The 22,271-nt window shown below is 32.5% G+C and overlaps 1 protein-coding gene across 1 annotated transcript in view; it reads left to right on the forward strand.

Annotated features, from left to right (window-relative positions):
* The window catches only part of LOC110035710, a 33,421-nt gene extending 11,577 nt beyond the window's left edge, over positions 1–21,844 (forward strand). The window contains exon 3 of the mRNA XM_020739983.1: positions 21,181–21,844. Within this exon, the coding sequence (XP_020595642.1) occupies positions 21,235–21,726 (492 nt within the window). The 5' untranslated portion in view covers positions 21,181–21,234 and the 3' untranslated portion in view covers positions 21,727–21,844. The remainder of the gene's footprint in view (positions 1–21,180) is intronic.
* The last annotated feature ends 427 nt before the right edge of the window (positions 21,845–22,271 follow it).

Genomic DNA, 22,271 nt, shown 5'->3' on the forward strand with positions numbered 1-22,271 from the left:
GTATATAGTTTAGATTATGAAAGTAGTGTTTTAAATTTTTAGAAAATGAGATCGAATGGATCTCATTAATCTAATAGTTTGCATAATCATGCCTGGTACCTTGAATACTACACATTCCAAGAGATAAATGTAGACCCCAATGATATACCCAATCCTGCAAACTAAGAGATTTGTGACATTCATTTGGTCTGCAAATCTTTTATATATGACCGACAAGTTCTCCTATCTAATACAAAGATTAAATAGGGTTTATTTTACCTAGGTTTCAAGTTTACTATAGAGACAAATCCTTATAGTTAATTACATCCCAAATGATGGGGGTCACTTGAGAAAACTCTCGATAATGATAAGAGGTATTAGTCTTCAAGAATTTGAGTTTTAGGTTTTCAAGGTAAGACGTGGAAAGACAATTGGAACTGACTCAAATAGGAACAGTTATTTTGAGTAGTCCAAAGATAATAACACAGATCCTGAGAAGAAACCTCAGTGACTTCCCAAACTATCATAATGTGTGACTGTGTTTTGAAGAGGATGTTATATGAGTGTTCAATTCTGTCAATTTTATTATTTGGGACTTACACTTGCATAACAACTGATTATGCAAATAACCCAAATAGATAATAGGTTTTACGTCGGAACCTAAAGCGAGTTAGGACTTATACTGCTCAGTATGACTGTGCAGAGGCCTAAAAGAGGGTGAGGATTTACATTGCGTTTGACGAGCTACCTCGAAATACTATGCATTGTTTATACTAGGAAAGTTTAGCTGGTGTAGACTTGTTTTGCTGTTGTAGAATGACGACCACATCCACTTGTAAACCGCTCCAAGCTCCTTGCCGTGCTGCCCACGAAGTTGCTCCAAGCTCCTCGTCGAAGCGGGTTTAAGTTTTCTAATGTGTCAAGTCATGATATCAAATCAAATGTTTCCCAAGGTTGTGATCATTTAAATACTATAGGAGATGTTAAATTTGATTAAAGCGACACCGGTTAGGATCCCACGGTTCCTTCGTTCCGGTATTACTATTTTCTTTTGAATTTAGTTTAAACGAGTTGCGAAACTCATTTAAATCTGGGATATCTCGTTAGCAACCGTGGGTTACCTCCACCGAGGGACTCCCGTAAATCCAACAGAAAGTGCTAATCCAAAAGGAAGTGCTATGTTTTTTTTTGTTTTGTTTTGAAAATGTTGTTTAATTTTTTTTAAAAAAATATTTTGTTATGAAAATAAAATTGTAATCAGCACCTGCATAATGTGTTAGAGCAAGAGTAAATCGCAATGGTAAAATAACAACAAATAAAATGTACCTGTGTACGTGGCGTATCTGATGCTGCTATCCTTGTTGCATGTTTAGCTCATAAAACATAATATATATTTCAGAGAATTTAAATAAATTGCAGAGAATAGCAAAAAACGGTAAACAATAGAGCAAGTCGTAACAACAGCTAGAAACCCCAAGCAGGTGATCCTAAGGTTTCCTACAACTCCTGACTGCAACTAGCAAGCTAATATGATGATCCTACGACCTCCTATGGCTCTGAGAAACAACTAACAAGTGTATAAGGCAGTCCTACGACTCTGAATAACAGCTAGGAACTTCGAATAACACTTGTATGGCTTCCTACGAACTCAAACAACGGTGGGCAGTACTTAGGTGGCTTCTTACGAGCCCAAACAGCGGTGAGCAGCACCTATGTGGCTTCCTACGAACCCAAACCAAAGTGGACAACACACAAACATCACTTTTAAGTCATGAGCAACCGCCTACAACAATCCTAAGCTTCCTACAGACTTCAAACAGCCTCCTACAGCGCTTCTACACCTTGAACGGCTTTTGCAAACTTCCAAACACACTTCCAAGCTTAAAAACAACAACTATGAAAGACAAACAGTGCTTACGAAGCTTCCTATCACTCCAAACAACGATTAGGAACTTCAGACAACAACTCTACGGCTTCCTACAAACCCAAACAACGACTTTAGAGTCTTGGACAGCAGCGTACAGCGCCCCTATACTCCAAACAACAGATTTGGAGCCTTGGACAGCAGCCTACAGCGCCTCTATACTCCAAACAACGGCTTTGGAGCCTTGGACAACAGCCTACAACACTTCTATACTCCAAACAACTGCTATAAAGTGCAAATAACAGAGGAAACCTCCTCGAAAACAGTCCCAAAAAGGCGATTTAGACGTCCCCAAAATTTCTATCTAATACATCGAATGCAGTGCTCAAAATAGTCCTAAATCAGTGACAAAAACCTCCTAAAAATGTGTAAAAGTTGCAGCGAAAACAGTTCCAAAACAGTCTTAAAAGTCCTAAAAACAGTTCTAAAACAATTCTAAAGCAGTCCCAGAACAATCCTAGAATAGTCGTACAACAGTCCTAAAACAAACCTAAATCAGTCTTAAAACAGTTCTAAAACAGTCCAACAAACCAATGAAATTTTAGCTTCAGAATCTGTCGATCCAGAAATAGTGGCTGTTAAAACAAGCCAAACCTCAATTGTAACAGAGATATGAGTTAAAATGACGCTAAAGCTGCTAACAATAAAATTGTGTAAGAAGTAGCAAACAGAAACTGTGCAATATAATTCTTTTTGCTGGGAGATGAAATCTAAACTAATAGACTTCCATAGAGTTATTTAGAAACCACCCAGAAATGCAGTGGTAAAACCCAGTACGAATTTAGTTCCGTGCATCAAAACATTATTGTGCTGAAACTGGATGATGCATTGGTGTCTTCCTGTTTTACTTCCGGTACAAGCAAGAAAGAAAGGATGCGGAGGGCTTCAATGCAGGGAGGTTGAGGCGAGTGGGGCTTCTGGTCGCATGATCGAAGAAGAGCAGAGAATTTCTGTTCCGCAAGAGAGAGGAGCAGGTGAGTGCTATCAGGCGAGCGTGAGAAGGAGTCGAGCGGCGTCTAGTCGTGAGGGAGATTGAGCAGAGAAGCACGATCGAGCGCTTCAGTTCTTCCTGTCGAGCGGGCTCGAGCAGAGAAGCGACATCAAGCAAGGGCTTCGCTTGGGAGGGTGAGGCGAGCGGGCTTGAGCAGAGGAGCGGGGGTCTTTGGCACAGGAGCCTCGGCTTCCTGCTCTCACTAGCCGAAGACCCCCTGTTTCGCTCATCTTCCTCCTTTGCCTCTCCCGAGCTCCTCTCTCCCCCTCACTTCCGCTTAGCTCTCCCGAACGAAACTCCTGCTCGTCTCCCTCGCTCGACAGGACTCTTCCTTCCAGCGAATTGAAGCGCTAGACTCCATTTACACTGAAGACCCCCGCTCCTCTGCTCGAGCCCGCTCGCCTCACTCTCCCAAGCGAAGCCCTTGCTCGATCTCGCTTCACTGCTCGATCCCGCTCGAAAGGAAGAACCGAAGCGCTCGATCCTGCTTCTCTGCTCGATCTCCCTCACGACTAGACGCCGCTCGACTCCTCACGCTCGCCTCATAGCACTCACCTGCTCCTTTCTCTTGCGGGAAAAAAATTCTCCCCTCTTCTTCGATCGTGCGACCAGGAACCCCACTCGCCTCAACCTCCCTGCATCGAAGCCCTTCGCCTCCTTTCTTCCTCACTGGTAACGGAAGTAAAGCAGGAAGACACCAATGTATCATCCAGTTTCAGCACAACAATGTTTTGATGCACAAAACTAAATTCGTACTGGAGATTACCACTGCATTTCTGGGTGGTTTCTAAATAACTCTATGGGAGTCTATCAGCTTAGATTTCAGCTCCCTGCAAAAAGAATTATATTGCACAGTTTCTGCTTACTACTTACACAATTTTATTGCTAGCAACTTTATCACAATTTTAACTCTTACCTCAGTTACAATTGATACTTGACTTGTTTTAACAACCACTGTTTCTGGATCGACAGATTCTGAAGTTAAAATATCATTGGTTTGTAGGTCTGTTTTAGAACTTTTTCAGGACTGTATTAAGACTGTTTTAGGACTATTTTAGGACTGTTCTAGGACTATTTAGAACTGTTTTAGGATTGTTTTAAGACTGTTTTGGGACTGATTTCGCTGCAGGCTTTTACACATTTTTTAGGAGGCTTTTTGTCACTATTTTAGGACTGTTTTGGGCACTGCATTCGCTGTTTTAGAGAGAGATTTTGGGGACGTGTAAATTGCCTTTTTGGGATTGTTTTCGATGATGTTTCCTCTGCTGTTTGCACTTTATAGCCACTGTTTGGAGTATAGGGGAGCTGTAGGTTGCTGTCCAAGACTCTAAAGCCATGTTTGGGTTCGTAGGAAGCTGTAGAGTTGCTGTCCTAAGTTCCTAATCGCTGTTTGGAGTGATAGGAAGCTTCATAAGCATTGTTTTCCCTTCATAGCTGCTGTTCTTAAGCTTGGAAGTGTGTTTGAAAGTTTGCAAGAGTCGTTCAAGGTGTAGAATCGCTGTGAGAAGTTGTTTTGAAGGCTGTAGGAAGCTTAGGACTGCTGTAGGTGGCTGCTCATGGCTTAAAATTGATGTTTGGGCGCTGTCCATTGCTATAAGCTTGTTGTTTGGAGGTGCCAATAGTTGTAGGCTGCTGCAGAAACCTGTTTGAAGGCTGTAGGAAGCTTAGGACTGCTGTAGGTGGCTGCTCATGGCTTAAAGTTGATGTTTGGGCGCTGTCCATTGCTGTAAGCTTGTTGTTTGGAGGTGCCGATAGCTGTAGGCTACTGCAGAAACCTGTTTGAAGGCTGTAGGAAGTTTATGACTACTGTAGGTGGCTACTCATGACTCAAAATTGATGTTTGGGTGCTGTCCACTTTGGTTTGGGTTCGTAGGAAGCCACGTAGGTGCTGCCCACCGCTGCTTGGGTCCGTAGGAAGCCACTTAAGTGCTGCCCACCGCTGTTTGTGTTAGTAGGAAGTCATACAGGTGCTATTCGAAGTTCCTAGCTGCTATTTGAAGTCGTTGAATTGCCATATACACTTGCTAGTTGTTGCTCAGAGCCGTAGGAGGTCGTAGGATCACCGTACTAGCTCGCTATTTGCAGTCAGAAGTTGTAGGAAATCTTAGGATCACCTGTTTGGGGTTTTTAGTTGTTACGACTTGTTCTACTGCTTACCTTTTTCTATTTTTCTCTGCAATATATTTCAATTCCCTATAAAATTATATTATGCTTTGTGAGCCAAACATGTAATAGGGATAGCTGCAGCAGAAACGCCACGTACACAAGTACATTTTATTTGCTGTTGTTTTACCATTGCGATTTACTCTTGTTTTAACACATTATGCAGGTGCTGGTTACAATTTAATTTTCAAAATAAAACATTTTTTTTTTAAAATTAAACATTTTCAAAACAAAACGGAAAAAAAAAAACATAACACGTACTTTTGGATTTATGAGAGTCCCTCGGTGGAGGTAACCCACGGTTGTTAACGAGATCTCCCTGATTTAAATGAGTTTCGCAACTCGTTTAAACTAAGTAAGCTCAAAAGAAAACAGTGATACCGGAACGAGGGAATCGTGGGATCCTAACCGGTGTCGCTTTAATCAACTTTAACATCCCCTATAGTATTTAAATGATCATAACTTTAGGAAACATTTGATTTGATATCATGACTTGACACATTAAAAAACTTAAACCCGCTTCGACGAGGAGCTTGGAGCAACTTCGTTGGCAGCACTGCAAGGAGTTTGGAGCGGTTTACAAGTGGATGTGGTCGTCATTCTACAACAGCAAAACAAGTCTACACCAGCTAAACTTTCCTAGTATAAAGAACACATAGGATTTCGAGGTAGCTCGCCCAGCGCGATGTAAATCCTCACCCTCTTTTAGGCTTCTGCACAGTCATACTGAGTATTATAAGTCTTAACTCGCCTTAGATTCCGAGGTTGTCGTTCAAAACGACGTAACACCTCTTATCTCTGCGGGCTATTTGCATAATTAGTTGTTATGCAAGTGTAAGTCCCAAATAATAAAATTGACAGAATTAAACACTCAAATAACATTCTCTCCAAAACACAACCACAAATTAGGATAGTTTGGGAAGTCACTGAGGTTTCTCTTCAGGATCTGTGACGTTTTCTACCTTTTACTTTCTTTGAACTCCTGAAAATAACTGTTCCTTTAAGTGACTCCCACTTGCCTTTCCACGTCCTACCGTGAAAACATAAATCTCAAATTCTTGAAGACTAGTATCTTTGATCATTATCGAGAGTTTTTTAAAGTGACCCCCGTCATTTAAGATGTAATTAACTATAGGGGCTTGCTTCTATAGAGAACTTGGAACATAGATAAAGTAAACCTTATTTAATCTTTGTATTAGATACGGGAACTTGTCGGTCACAAATAAATAGTTCGCAGACCAAATGGATGTCACAAATCTCTTATTTTGCAAGATTGGGTTTATCGTTGGGGTCTACACTTATCTCTCGGAATGTGTAGTATTCAATGTACGAGACACGATTATGCAAACTATTAGATTAACGAGATCCATTCGGCTATATACTTTATATTTAAGTTAAATTTTCGAAAATCGTATTTTCATAAATCCATCAAAAAGTTGACCGACAAGTAACACAAATCTTAGCTTCATTATTTAGATGATTGAGATTAATTTGTACTTTATAATTTTATAGGGATGTATTATAGCTCACTAAAAATTGTGATACATATTTTTCTTATTTTCACATGCCTCGTATATATAGAACCTTCAATGTGAAGTTTGTTTTAAATATCATCTTTATTTTGTCTAAGAACTTAACTTCATGAAAATAAATACATGATGTATTATAGTGAATTTTAGTTATATATTTAAATTTTTAATAAAAATATTTTAATTAATGTTGCTAATTCATGCCATCAACAATTGCTTTATATGATAATAAGTATTAGTGAATGCGCCAAATTGAATAGTTAATGCAAGAATATTCCTTTTATCTTACATATCGAATATTGGAAGTTGACATCATTGGGAACAGTGTAGAAAGCATAGAGGCTGTGTGTATAATAGAGTGAGATAGAGAGAATCTTAATCGAAAAAGGCCGAATTTTAGCTCATACTTTTGATCGACCCAATATTCAGTTCAACCAATGAATTTATTTGTCAAAATCAAATGGGATCTGCCAGGAGATATATAAATCAAAGTAATAAAATTTCCAAGTCTACGTGAAGTCAATCCATTGAAGTTATTTGAGAAAAAGGTATTGGCGGATATTTTGGTAGGAAGTTTATTCAAAGAATATTCTTTTAAAAAAAATTTCAATTATTTCATTCGACTTGCAACAAATCGATTTCTTCGTATGTGTATGCAATTGACTGAATATACTTTAATTTCGCTCACATGTGTAAGCTAAAAAAATAAGAATAAGAACTTTCACAGTAGATATTTTGAGTCCAAACATGTCATCTTCAAGTTGTACCCACAAGTATTCTAGAATAAGATTAAATAAATTTAGTAATATAAATTAAGATAGGAAGCTTAGATATAAATTATAAACTCATATATTTAAAATTATAGGTAAATCAAATTTACAAGCTGAGCGTGTTTTGCAGGATGCCTGGGCTACTCTAAATCCAAACAATTCATTATTTAAATGAAAATCTTCAATTTAATTAGAGTTTTATGATAATCGCCCTGTAGGACAATTCCATTCTTGCATGCATATAAATCAGGCTTAATCTTTTCATTCACATGAAAGTTCTTATTATAATGAAATTAATGATTCAAATAATTTGTAGCAGCATGCAAATCTTGATGCAGCTGACGAGATCATTTATCAATGATTTCTTATATTTCTTTTCGAGCCCTTTCATGTCATCCTAAATCTCTTATTATTTTTTCCTTTGTTTTGTTTCTAGCTTCATAAATAAATCCCATGATGGGCACCCTATCACCATCAACCATTTTTAATATGTTCATTAAAGGCCCCATAATTCCTAAGAGAATAATTAATATTACTCTAGGAAGATTCATCTTTCATAATAGTCATCTTAACTTGCTTTTCTTCTGATTTTTCTGCCAAAAAATTTTTATTCTATTCTTTAGAAGAAAATATAGGCTCCAATGATTACTACAGCTCTTTAAATTTTTTCAAGCTTAGATAAATCGTAACAAATTTTGTAACTGCTAGTCAAATTTTGTAACTGCTAGTCGGATAATTTTTAATATGTGAATTTTCTCTTCAAGTTTAATACTCAATGATGGCTATTATTTTTTTTCGAGGAAAGCAGATTTATGTTTTAGCAATTGTCCAAATTTATAAGACTATAATTCAAGATTATGAGTAACATTTGAAGTCTAATAAAGATGCTTTATTTTTTCCATTAATATTTTGTTTGTAGTCCTACAAACACTTCCATTATTTATAATAATTTGAACAAGTAAACTCTCCATTTTTTTCAACAACTTTATCAAGCATTTTAAATATTAATTATGCATTTTTTACATAGGCCGCTGGATCAACATATTTCAAAAATATCATCTCATAAAGATTATTAATAAAAAAATTCATTAAAACTTTTTGGATAATATCTAACCAAACATCTGATATTATTATGGCTTTTGTTTCAACTCATATTTTTCAATATGTTAAAACATTTTGGCTGTTTCTTTACCTCATTCAACATCAAAATTCACGGCTCATACATTCTAGGAAGATCTAGTTAGTCATAATTTTCAATAGAACGAAGTTTATTAATCTATGAAGGATTCTTGAACATATTAAATGGAATTTTATTCTCACGAGGCATCTTGCAATATCTAAACAGATTTTATTTTTATGTTCATGCGAAAACTGCAGGGTTGTGTTAAATAGTTGACAACCAACGTAAAATTTATTGAATAGTCATGACATGAATCCTTTAAATCTTTGTGTAAATGGTAGGGCGTCCCCCCGAAAGTGACGCGTTGTATGACCTGAATAAAGTGAAAAGTGTGCAGGGACCGCTACACTGGTGTCAGGGTGTGGTGTCAAATAAACAAGGGTCCCCACGTTACGGTCGGTTGCTGGTAAATAAGTTAGTCCGTGAATTTAATATTAGGATAGAATATTGGAAAATAAGCACTCGCACTAATAAATTAATGAAATTAATTGATATTATAGTTTATAGGAAGATTAATATCTTATGTATTCAAGAAAATAAATGGGTTGGAGAAAACGCCAAGGAGATTGATAGTTTAGATTTTAAACTTTGGTTTTCAGGTCGGAGTCACACTATAAATTGTGTAGGTGTAATTATAGATAAGAGTTTGAAAGATAATGTTGTAGAAATTCATAGAATTGGAGATAGAATTATAGTCATAAAAATTGTTGTCGATACTAAGATTTTTAATGTTATAAGTGATTATGTTTCTCAATTGGTTTAGAAATAGGTTCAGAAGGAAAATTTTGTAATGATCTAGAATAATTAGTATAAATGATACCTGTTAAAGAAAATTTTTATTGGAGCATATCAGTAGATGGTGGATATTCTTAGAAATATTCATGATGACTACGGTTTTGGAGTGATTAATGAAGATAGTAGAACCATTTTAGATTTTGTTTAAACTTATGATTTTGTTAATGCTAATACTTTATTTAAAAAAAATAGTTAACAATTATTACTTATAATATTTGATCTAATAAAACACATTGATTATTTTCTTATGAGAAAAAGAGATTGTCGAGTGTGTAAAGATTGCAAGGTCGTTCCAAGTGAAAATTTAAGTATTTAATATCGTTTATTAGTTTTGGATTTTAAGATGAAAATTATAAAATAAAAAATAGATGAAAACATTGTTATAGAATTAGATAAGGGCACTAAAAGACAAAATAAAATTATTTTTATGAGTAAACTTCGAGATTTTAGAAATTGAAATGTTCTTGAATAAGCGAATTCTATGTGGGATAAAGTAGCAAATACTATTAACCAGTGACAAAAGTTCTACTTGGAGAATCAAAAAGAAAAGTTTTTATAAATAAAAATAATTAGTGGTAGAATTATAATGTATAAGAAAAAATAAAATATAAAAAGTTATGTTATAAAAATTAGTTTAAATGTCAAAACTCAGAGAACTGAGAAAAATATAAGATGAACCCGTAGGGAATCTATGTGGAAAATTTGTGACGTAAAAAACTTATTTTTAGTGATCTTTATAATAGATTAAATACTAAAGAGAATGAAAAATATGTGTATAAACTAGCAAAGTAAAGAGAAAAGACGAGTAAAGATTTAATTCAAGTGTATTAAAATTGAAAATAAAAAAAATGTTTTTTTTAGATGAAGATATTCAATATAAGTGGGTGAGTTATTTTGATAATCATTACAATGAAATTTCTGAAAATATGATCGACCTTTGTTATGTTAATAACATTATTATTAATCAATTATTTTTTTTTTTACTGCCACATTAGTAAAAAAGAAGTTGAGGAGATGTTAAAGAAAATGAAGGGTAGAAAATATGTATGACCTGATGTATCCTAATCGAAGTGTGGAAATATTTAGCAGATTTGAGTTTCTTGGCTTACTAAACTCTTTAATATTATTTTATAAACTAAAAGATGTTCGAGTGGAGGAAGAGTATTTTGTTCCTCATTTTTAAGAGTAAAGGGGATGCTCAAGAGTGTGCAAATTATAGAGGATATAAATTAATGTGTCATACTTTAAAATTATTGGAGAGGGTAATTGAACATATGTTAAGACATGATATAAAGATTTCTCATAATCAGTGTGGATTTATGCCGGACAGGTCTATTATGAAAGTTGTACATTTATTAAGAGGTTCGATGGAGAAGTGTAGAGATAATAAGAAGGATCTACATATGATTTTGATTGATTTAGAAAAAGTTTATGATAAGGTTTCAAGAGAAGTCTGTTGGAGAGTTCTAAAGAAGAAATTTGTTGATATGACTTATATTCAAGTCATTAAAGATATGTATGCTATAGCTGTTACTTGTGTTTGTACAGGAGGATTGACCAAGTATTTTCCTATTTCAGTTGGATTACATCAAAGATCGGCTTTAGGCCCACATCCTGTTGCTTTAGTTATGGATGCTCTTATTGGACATTTACAGGAGGATGTACCTAGGTGTATGCTTTTCGCTGATGATATCTTTCTTGTAGATAAGACTAGAAAAAAAGTCTAGAAAAAACTTGAATTATGGAGGTCTACATTGGAGTCTAAAGGGCTTCGTTTGAGTAGATCTAAAGCTGAATACATGAACTATAATTTTAGTAGTAGTAGTGCTTGTGGTAGAGTTGTAACTATGGGTGACAAATCATTAAAATGTGTGATTGTTTTAGATATTTCGGGTTCATATTTCAAATGATGGTGATATAGATGGGGATGTTATAAGTATAATTCAAGTTGGTTGCTTGAAGTGGATGAATGCATAGGGCCTATTGTGTGATAGAAAAATACTGCTTAGATTGAAAGGAAAATTTTATAAGATAGTAGTGAGACCTACAATGCTCTATGACGCAGAATGTTGTCCTTTAAGAGTGAAGCATAAAATAAAGTTAAGTGTTGCTGAGATGAGAATGTTTAGGCAGATGAGTGGCTTGACACTTAGAGACAATATGAAATGAATATATCCGTGATAGGGTTGGTGTAGCTCTAATGACAGACAAGATTAGAGAGTCATCTTAGATGGCTTGTTCACATTAAATGTCAATCACTCTAATGGAAAACAAGATTAGACAGTCATCTTAGATGGCTTGTTCACATTAAATGCAGACCATCTGATGATCCTGTTAGGAGAGTAGATATTTTAGATTCGACTTAGGTTAAGAAAGGCAGGGGTGGACCTAAAAAGACTTGGGCAAAAAAATGATCTTAATATATTAGAATTAAATGAAAATATGGCACCCAATAGGACACAATAAAGAAAAAGAATTCATGTATTTGATCTCACTTAGTGGGATAAAGGCTTGTTGTTTTATAGAAGCTAAATGATGAATTATTTGAGAGTTGATATTTTCATCTTCATCCAGATTCAAAATAAATCTATTCATTGGTTCTTGAGCTCCTCTATCAGAAGAAAAAAATGACTTTTATAATTAGAATCATATTTAGAACCAAAATTAGAATTATTTTTAATTATCTCTTTCATTTTTTTTTTGTTTTTTTATTTTATAGTGGCCTAATTTTTTAAATATTCAACACATTCCTTAAATTTTTATGACACTCACGTGCTCCAATATTTACATATTACAAGCCAAGTGATTTTTATCTCTTAACATCACTCTTAATTCTCATATCATAAATTTATATTTCAGATAAATATATTCCGTGTACATTTTACTGGCATTTCAATATGAGTTCCACATTTTTATGCTAGATCTTTTCTTCTGGCGCTACCACCCATTCTAATTAAAAAAAATGATGATATCATTTAATGAAAAAACAATGAACTTAATAGTATAAATAATTATGGAATAGGAAAGTTCAGCCTAGAAAAAAAAACGACAAATGAAATAATTATAAATGAAACATGTGAAACACTTGTAAAATCAATCCCAATGAGTTAGTGACGCACATGCTATGACTATACAATTTAATTAGTAAATAATGATATAAAATCAATTCCAACGAGTTATGATAAGGATTAATGATGATGATGATGATAATAGAACCCAATTTAATAGATTTATATCGCACGAACCCCCAAACAACCTCCAAAGGTTCTATACATAAGTTTCGTACATCACTAGCTAATGACAAATGCCATGATTGTCTATGTTGCAAGATGAAATATGCATAAGAAAGTATCGATAGCATGCCGTAAATGGAAAATTGAAATGAATAACATATAATGCGAAGAATGGTTATGTTTATTTGAAATTTAAATTTTGTGACTAGCAAATTACTTGTGGTGTTAAGAAACTTAAAGATAAATTGACTTGCACACAAACGTTGGAGCATGTGGGAAAGTGTCGGTTAAAAACAAATAATGTTAAATAGTATGCCATCCCAAAGGAAATAACATAAATAAATATGTTCGAGATAATTGAGAATAATTCTTATTTTTGTTTTCAATATGATGATTCTAGCAGTGGAAGTCATTGGTTCTTTTCTAATTGACTAATTCAAAGACCAATAGATAGATTTTATGAATGCTGATGAAATGAGAATATTAACCCTTAAAAATAATTCCTCTTTTAGCTCATGAAAAAATACACATAAATAGACTGTTTAGATTGCAAGATGCTTTCATTAGAATAAAATTTCATTTAATGTGATTAGGAGTCCTTGGATAAATATGCATCACTTTTGTTGGGAATTATGGATGGCCTAATTCTTTTTGTATGATATGATGCAGAAGTTAGCATTCTTTTCCATTGAAATTAGGGCAAACAAAAATTTTATTTCCCGAAACCAAATCAAGCAATACAACACTAATAAATCACACAAATACAAAAGATAAACACCTACAATTGTAGAGATAGACGATCTCTCTTAATTCTTACAACTCTCAAACCCTAGACCTCAGGCTTACCACAATAATCCCATGCATAAACCTAATCCTGAACATAATAAATCTATTCATACCCAACAATAATAATAACAAAAAAAGATTAAATTGCCATTATGTATACAAAAAGACAAGATTTCCCTTAGGCTAGGCACTGTCACAACATCTTCCTGGAATGTAGGAGCTGTGAGATTGGATGTTGGATGAGGAGGCTAGAAAAACTAGAATTATTAGTGAAGTGAAGAAGACGTGTTGAGATAGGCATTACAATTATATCAGCTCATTGATCAAATTTTAGATAAAGATATATTATAAATTTTCTTATTAACAACCTTTATGGGATATTCTTTTTGGAATTTGTTGATGCATGTATGGACCTTTGTAAAAGATGTATAATTGCAATTTAAAATATTTGATGAGGTTGTTTAAGAAATTGATGAGAGCTTATTTGTTCAAGTTATGACGGATAATGCAAGTGTTTATAAGGTTGCAGAGAAGAGTATTTACTGAACTCCATGTGTTGCTGATTGTCCTGATTTAATTTATTGAGAAATTGAGACAATTACTACAATATAAATTTGTTTTTTTCAAACAAAAATAGTAAGTAAATTTATTTTATAATTCTTTGGTATTAAGCTTGATGAGAAAATTCATAGAAAATAAACTTATTTAGTAGCAGTTATAAGGTTTATCATTGTTTATATAGTCTTATAAATATTTAAAGAGTTACAACAATCTTTGGAGGCTATGTTTCCTTTTGAAGAATGAGATAAAAGTTCATGTACAAAAATAAGTGACGATGATTATTATACAAGATGATCATTTTTGGCATAGAGTTAATTATGCTTTAAAATCTACGATGCCTTTAGTAAAAGTTATTATCCATGGTTGATGGTGAGAGGGCTCTAAATATAAGATTTATTTATGAAGCTATGAGCATATAAAATAAAAAATAATAAGAAATTTTGGAGAAAAATGAGTAGCTTATAACGAAGTATGGAAAATCATTGATGAGTTTTGGGATCAACAACTACGTCAATATTTCTATGTTATGGGATCCTCAATTTTATTATGATAAGACTTCTCACATGGATAGAAATTCATGTTTAGTTTATATGTATGCATGGATATAATTGGCCTAAAGGCATACTATCTTAAAGCGAATGATCAATTTGATGATTGTTTTTAAAGAATGGAATATTTGGGTTTACTGCAGCTCAAACATGCTACAAGAAATGCTTACCTAATTAATTTAATTCATCTATAGTTTTAAATTTATGAATTCATGATTTATATTTACGCTTTTTATCTTATATATTAATGATTTTATTTGAACTTATTCTTGAATGTTGATGGGCATAAATTGAAGATGATGTGTTTGAAAAAAAATTTTCTGTGAACATTCTTAGTCTTGTTCAGATTTCACATTTGAGCGTAATTAGAAGATATTCAACCAATTGTATAGAAAGAAGAAATCAATTGGCTCCAGGTCAAATGAACAAGATAATTTATATTATGTTTGATAAAAAATTGAAAGATGCACACTTGAAGTTACAGAAATAACGAAATGATAGTGCTATAATAGATCTTTTAGTTGCTAATAATATTTTCTCTAATGATGAATACTTAACGACTAAAAAAAGTAGGATTTGAGTTTAAGGATAGTGATAATCTTGAATGATGATGATAATAATGATATCAATATTACCATTGTAATGGGTCAGAGAGCTGCTGAATTTGGAGCAACTTCTACTTTATAATCATTTATAACAAAGAAACAAAGTGGAGTTGGAATTTCAAAAAAATCACAAGGAAATATCACATAGTGGATTATTTAGTTATGTTACTAATTTGTTATTTTATTTAAAATTATATTAAATTCAATATTTTTTTATATGTTGAGTATATTAAATATTTGAAAGTTCAAGATTTTGATGATAATACACATAATCTGTGAATGATAGTTTTTACAGAATGATGATTTGATAACCATGGATCTTGATCCTTGTGGCATATTTAAATTATGTGCACTTTAAATTTTAATGTTTACATCTTATTTTGATATTCTATTTTATATTACTATTTAAGATGTTATGGTTTGTTATATTTATGATTTATGTTTAATTTTACGAGCTATTATTATTTTTTCTTGAGGCTGACGCCTTGCCTCACTAAGAAATTCTTTTTCTTTTTCGATTTCACCTTTTTATACATTGACAATACTATTTTTAATATGTCAAAGCAATTATTATCAAGTTATCATCTAGTTTATTGCTCGAGTCATTGAATACATAAAAATTTATTGAGTTATTGATAAACTTAATCCAAATAGATATTGAAATCTAACTTGACCAGTTCAATAAGATTACCACACTTAAACAATGCAATTGTCAATAAACTAGTATTTTTATACATGTGCAAAATTAATGACTTCATATAAGTGTGGGATCAACAATGATACCATTTTATTGAACTGAATGATAATATTATATTAAATAGGTGCCATTTTTCCATCAATAAGGAGATCTTAAATTTGTTGAGTCCATAACAACTCTACTCCCAAAGTCTTCTCTTAAGTTATCATACAAATCTATTTCATTATCAACTCAAAGGCGATCTTCATAATTCAATATTCTTTCCAGACAAGCAATTAACCCATGTTTTCACCTCTTCATCATTAGGAAAATTATCTTCAAAATAAAATTGAGGGTTTAAACAATAACCAAGTGAATGTAGTGGTTTATGAAGCTTGATTTCCAATCTTGTATCAATTTTCCTCAAAATAGTTCCATAACTCTTTTCATTATGCACATAATTCAAAGTAATTTTTTTTTACTGAATCTATTAACTCATAAATATAACCCATGGCTGTCATTTATTCTGAGTCAACCTTTCTTAGATCATTTACATGTGACACAATACTTTTGATATAATAAGCAAGATACTCTAAAAATATGGATCAAACACTCGAGCTTCTATAGTTTCTGTCTTTTTAGCCCGTTGACTAGAACACTAAGCTTATGAGAACATTGCCTGAAGTGGTTGTTTTTGCTTGTAAATGCTTTGAAGAGTCAAATGTATTATAGCAAACTATGTGATGGCCAGACAAACGAGCTCCCTCTCCTTTATAAATGGTCTCATCAAGTCAAGAACCCACGTACGTCTATAAATGAATATAACTTGGTTTGTTTTTATAAGTGTGCTTTCGTGAATCTTCAACTTTGTAATATCTTCTAATATTAGGTCAGTGCAATGTGTTGCACAAGCTGTCCAGTAAGTATATTGTATTTTTCCCATTATCTTTTTACCCGCAATCACATAATTTGACCCATTATCTCTTATTATTTGCATCACATTTTTATCTCCTACTTCCTCAACCACGTCATCCAAATAAGTGTATATTAACTCACAACTCTTTATAGCATCAAAACCATCTAGAGGTTTAAGACAAACCATCTTGAGGTTCAAGAAAAAGGTTCAGTTGGACCATTAACAAAAGAATTAATCAATGTTCTATTTTTTTCATTTGTCCAACTATTTGATATAATTGAGCACTCATATTTACTTCCATGCCTTCTTTGCTTCTCTAACATCTCATTGATTGTAGCAGCTTCATCTTTGAGTATTCAAGTTTTTAATTCTTGCATTGTAGGTGGAGTAAAATCAGGTTCAAAATTAGCAACAACTTCAAACATAGATATATAATATGTGTCATTAGTTGAAGCATTCTTGGGTGAAGAGGAGAGTTGGAGATGAATAAAGAAGTTTTTTAGAGTTTTCCTTAGGTTTCCTCTTCCTCTCTTAGGGTTGAGGTTTTAAAGTTTTTTTTTTATCTTTTTCTTTGTATTGTTCTTATATGTTTTGAGAGGTTATTGTATGAGAGAGGAGTTGACTGCTATGAAAAAGAGAATAAATCATTTTGTAAGTATTTATTTTTTTGTTTTACTTATAATAATGATTTTGTTGGGATACTTTTCTGTGTTCTTTATATCATGTGTTGCTAAACTTTCTTTCGCGTCTCTGTGATTTATGAGATTTTGTTTTGTAATTTTTTCAGATGATTTCTTTCCCTATATCGTTTTTCCGAGACATCAGGACTTTTTTGTTGTTTTGTTATCATAGAGTTTCATTTACTTTTGATCTGATCACTTCAGACTTTAACATATTTCGTGATTTGTGATTTTTTCCCATTGTGCAGAGGACCGAAATGGTTAACCACAAAATCTGGGTAACAATAGACATTTTATTCGTGTTTTGCAATATAGAAAGGAGATCATAACAAATCTAAAGGATACCATAAGATTTGAGGAAGCCTCAACTTCATGGATTCTAACATTCTTTTGATCTAGACATAGGCATAAGGAGGGCTTCCTATCTTTATTGACAATAATCACGTTGGGGAAAGCCTAGGAAAATTACTAATAAGTACATTACCTAAATCACAGGGGCACGAGCCTCAAATACTTTGAAGAACAGTAAGATTTATTTGCCATCGTTTCCATCTTTTTTGAATTCTTAATTTTTTTTTTTCGCTTTTAAGTATGATTTTAGCAAACCAGCTATTGTTTGTGATCAAGCTAAACTAGTTTTAGAAGTATAATAAACTAGAGATTCGCCCATTAGAATATTTCTTAGCTCTTTTCTTGTGGGATTCATATGTGATATTCCTTAACCGCATTATTATTTGACACGTATACTTGCGTTATGCAGCCAACTTACTTCGTGATAAGTTTTGGTGTGTCAATATTCTTGACTCTATGTTTTTCAATCAAACCACTCAATGGATATATAACTTTCATAGTGGACTTTCTTGGCATGAATTCAAATTGATTTTAAGAAAATTTGATATTATATCATAATCTATGTTAAGAAAGGAAGAGGTAGACCCAGGATGACTTGGGCATATTGTATAAAAAAAGATCTTAATTTATTAGAATTAAATGAAAATATGACACTAAATATGACGCAATGGAGAAAAAGGATTCATGTAACCGACCCCACTTAGTGGGATAAAGGTTTTGTTGTTGTTGTTGTATATCATAATCTATGTTCAATTGTTCTCTTCCATAACTTTTATGTATGAGCCATTAACATAATTCTTCTATATTCTACACTCTTTCGCTTCTCAAACATATGAACCAATAGACTCTTTCTTCGCTTATCAAAAATATTTTTATTCTTTATAAATAATATTAAAAAAATTGTTAAACAAAAAAATTTTCAGATTTCCTAAACATTTTAACACTTCTATTAGAATATTATCAGGTCATACTATTTTTTCACACATCATTTTTCTTAAATCATTATTAATTTTCATTTTACTAATGGAACAACAAAAAAACTTTGTTATTATTTACGATATTAAGATCACTAAAGTTGATTGTTATTACAGAATCCTTGTTGAAAAGTTTATTATAATATCTATCTCATTTATGTTAATCTCATCTAAGAAATATGTTTTTTTATTTTCATCCTTAATACATTTTACTTAATTGAATATGTACTTCTCTTATCTTTTGTTTGATTAATTTATACATCTATATTTCACCATTTATAGTATCTAATATATTATAAAAATCACTAAAAGATGAATTCTTAGCTCACAAATTGTTCTCTTGGATTCCATAAGAGTTACCTTATATTTTTTTTCAACTCTCCATGTTTTCACATCTAAACTAATTTTTATAATATATATTTTTATTTTGTCATCTTTTCTTGCACATTATTCTTCCACCAACTATTTTTATTCATAAAATTTTTCCCTTTGATTCTCCAAACACATCTTTTATAACTTAATTAATGGTACTCATTTTACTTTATTTGATATGGTATTAGCTTGTTCCTGATCATCCCAAATCCTAAGATCTTAAAGTTTACTTATAAAAATAATTTTATTTGTTTTAAAAGTGTCCGCATCTAATTCTATAATAATATTTCTTATTTTTTTATTTTTGAATATTTTATCTTAAAATTCAAAACCAATAATCCATGTTTGGCGTTTAAATTTTTGCTTGGAATAACCTGACAATTTTTACAATTTCAATGATTCATTTTTCTCATAAAAAATAATTAATTTGTAATTAAAATTCATTTTTATAAATGAGAATATGCTCGTCTCTTTTCTTAAATAAAATATTAGTAATAATAAATGCATAAACTAAAACAAAATCCAATATTGACTCCAGCTTTTCATTTGTCACTCCAAAGCATAGTTGTCATGAATACTTCTAAAATGTTCTATCAATCTATCAGCATATTTATTTAAATCACCTCTAATAAGTTTTTTTTTTCAAGAGGTATCATTTGTATTAATTCTTCCAGATCATTCTAAAATTATTATTTTGAACATATATGCAAACCTACATAATCACTTATAACATTAAAAATCTTAAAATCAATAATAATATTTAGGATTATATTTTAAAGCTAGTATTCTATATCTAATTTTATTAATTTTTATAATATTATCCTTCAAACTCTTATCTATAATTAAAACTAAACAATTTCTAATATGACTCGTGCCCAAATACCAAAATTAAAAATCTATGCTATCAATCTTCTTAGTCTTTTCGTTAACTCATTTTGTTTCTTGAATGCATTAGATATTTATTTTCTTATGAACCATAATATATACTACTTCCTTTCATTTACCCATAAAATATCTATATTTCAAGTTTCTATTACTATATTAGTTTTATAGACTAATTTTTTTGCTCGCATCCATCCATAATGTGAGAATTTTTGCTTATTTAACACTACTTTTGGGCACCGGTGTAGTGGCTCTTGCACTCTTTCTAATGTATCCATACGGTATAGCACGTCACTTCCAAGGGACGCCCTAACATTGACATAATGATTTAAGGATTTATGTTATAATTTTTCGACAAAAAATATTTACGCTGGTTGTCAACTGCCTAACCGTACATCTTTAGCATCTGGCACTTGAGACCTTACAATGACAGTTTTGGTGGTTGTTACAATTAAGGAAAAAGTATTACTTCTTTGTATGAATAAAATAAAATTAAGAGAAAAACAGGGAAAAAATCATTGATATTAGGTTGTTTATAACTAATTACTTTTCGGAAAGCTTAACAATTGAAATGTGGTTGTATTAGTGGATAAAGTTTTGAATGATAAAATTTTAGGAGTTGAATAAGGTTATTGACAGGATGATTGCTAAGATAATTATGGGTGAGAAAATTATGAATTTGATCACTATTTTTGAGATTAAAGTAAAAAAATGAGTATTTTTTTTTTTCCATTCATATTTAGGTGATTCCAGCACTGACAACTGAGCTAGATGATCTATTCATGAATAAATTGGTTAAATTAAATATGAAATAATTAAGAAGAAGTGCGTGTGGACCATTGTTATATGTCTAGAAGTTATGCAAAAGTGTTTTTCATTAAATAGAGTTCACCTCACCTCATGACTCACGACACTAATGATAGAAGAAAGGGAACTCAGAGAATCTTACCACCCCAAGAAGTTGGGATGGATGATGATGCTGATGATGTATTTTGTCATACAATAGGCATTAAAGGCTCTACATAAGTAACAATTTCATTTTCTATTATTGAAACACACTTCTAAATCTTTCGGTATAGTGAAGCAGTCAATCTTCTTTTTGATTTCTTTTCCACGTGATGCGTTTTATACTTTTGTTTACACTCGTTAAGCTCTGATTTTATGTTGGAGCTGGTTTGAGTGGTTAGCAAAGCTTTACCAAATTTATAAAGAATATCAACAAGAATGGATGAATAACTTGTTGATTTGCTTGTCGTCTACTGCAGAGTCCAGCTGTTCGGAGATCTGTTCATTTATTTTGCTGAAAGAATATTGAAAGTATGAAATTGTGGATAGCAAGTAGAAAAGTGTATGATTACATCCGCTATGATCTAAAGGAAATTGCATTCCCCTCATCTTTACCTGATCCTCCTCATATAAAGAAACGCAGGAAGCTTACATTGGTGGAACGCTGGCTAATTTTAAAAGAAGCTTCAAGGCTCTATGCAGCTAGTTGGGTGCGAGACATTGGTCCTGATTTAAGGCCTAATGACTATAAAAATAAGCAAAATGACAATGTTGATCAGGGGAGAAATGCCAATTCAAAGAACGATGAGCCTTCAACATTGGAGGATCTTGCAGTGGCAGCACGAGGAGGCATGGAAACCTTAAAGCCAGCTCTGCAGCGACTTTACATGATTAGAGCATCAGCTTACAGAGATGCACTTAAATGCTTCATACAAGGTTATCAAGAAGGGATAAATTCAGTCATGGACAAGAGCAAAGATACAAACTTGAAGATGCAAGATGGTGTTCCAAGAAAAGATAGTTAAATGTTATATTTATCTTCCTGAGTTCTTGTAACTATAAAAAATTTGTCAATCTTAAGGGAAGATATGCTGTAGATTAGATTTAAGTCTCACAACTAGCCTATAACCTTTCTTTCATATGTGGTCTGGACATTACTCAGATTATCAGATTTTTCATGGGCGACCTTCTTGCCACTGGACTGGATTAGCCTGTTTGCTAAATCTAAAAAAATTTCCTTGCTGCTAATTGTTTGTCATTACCCAAAAAGGTTTTAATTTATGTAAGCGCACAACTTATCCATATTTATATATGCTTGGATTTGATTATTATTATTATTATTGTTGACGACCTGCAGGCATAGTTACATCTATTCCTCAGTTCTAATTGGTTACCAACTTCAAGCTCTCTGTACACGTCATGGTGTATTTTTCCTCGGGTGTTTTCTATGGCTTTTTCTATTGTGAATCCTATTAAGCCTTCCATTGATGGATGTGTATCCTTTGGCTACTAAATTCATTGCTACCGTTGGTTGTGGTGGCTGGAATGGGACCTTTGCTACTTTGACTCA

The sequence above is a fragment of the Phalaenopsis equestris genome, unplaced genomic scaffold (genome assembly GCF_001263595.1).
Source record: "Phalaenopsis equestris unplaced genomic scaffold, ASM126359v1 Scaffold199295, whole genome shotgun sequence".
Classification (NCBI taxonomy): Eukaryota; Viridiplantae; Streptophyta; class Magnoliopsida; order Asparagales; family Orchidaceae; genus Phalaenopsis; species Phalaenopsis equestris.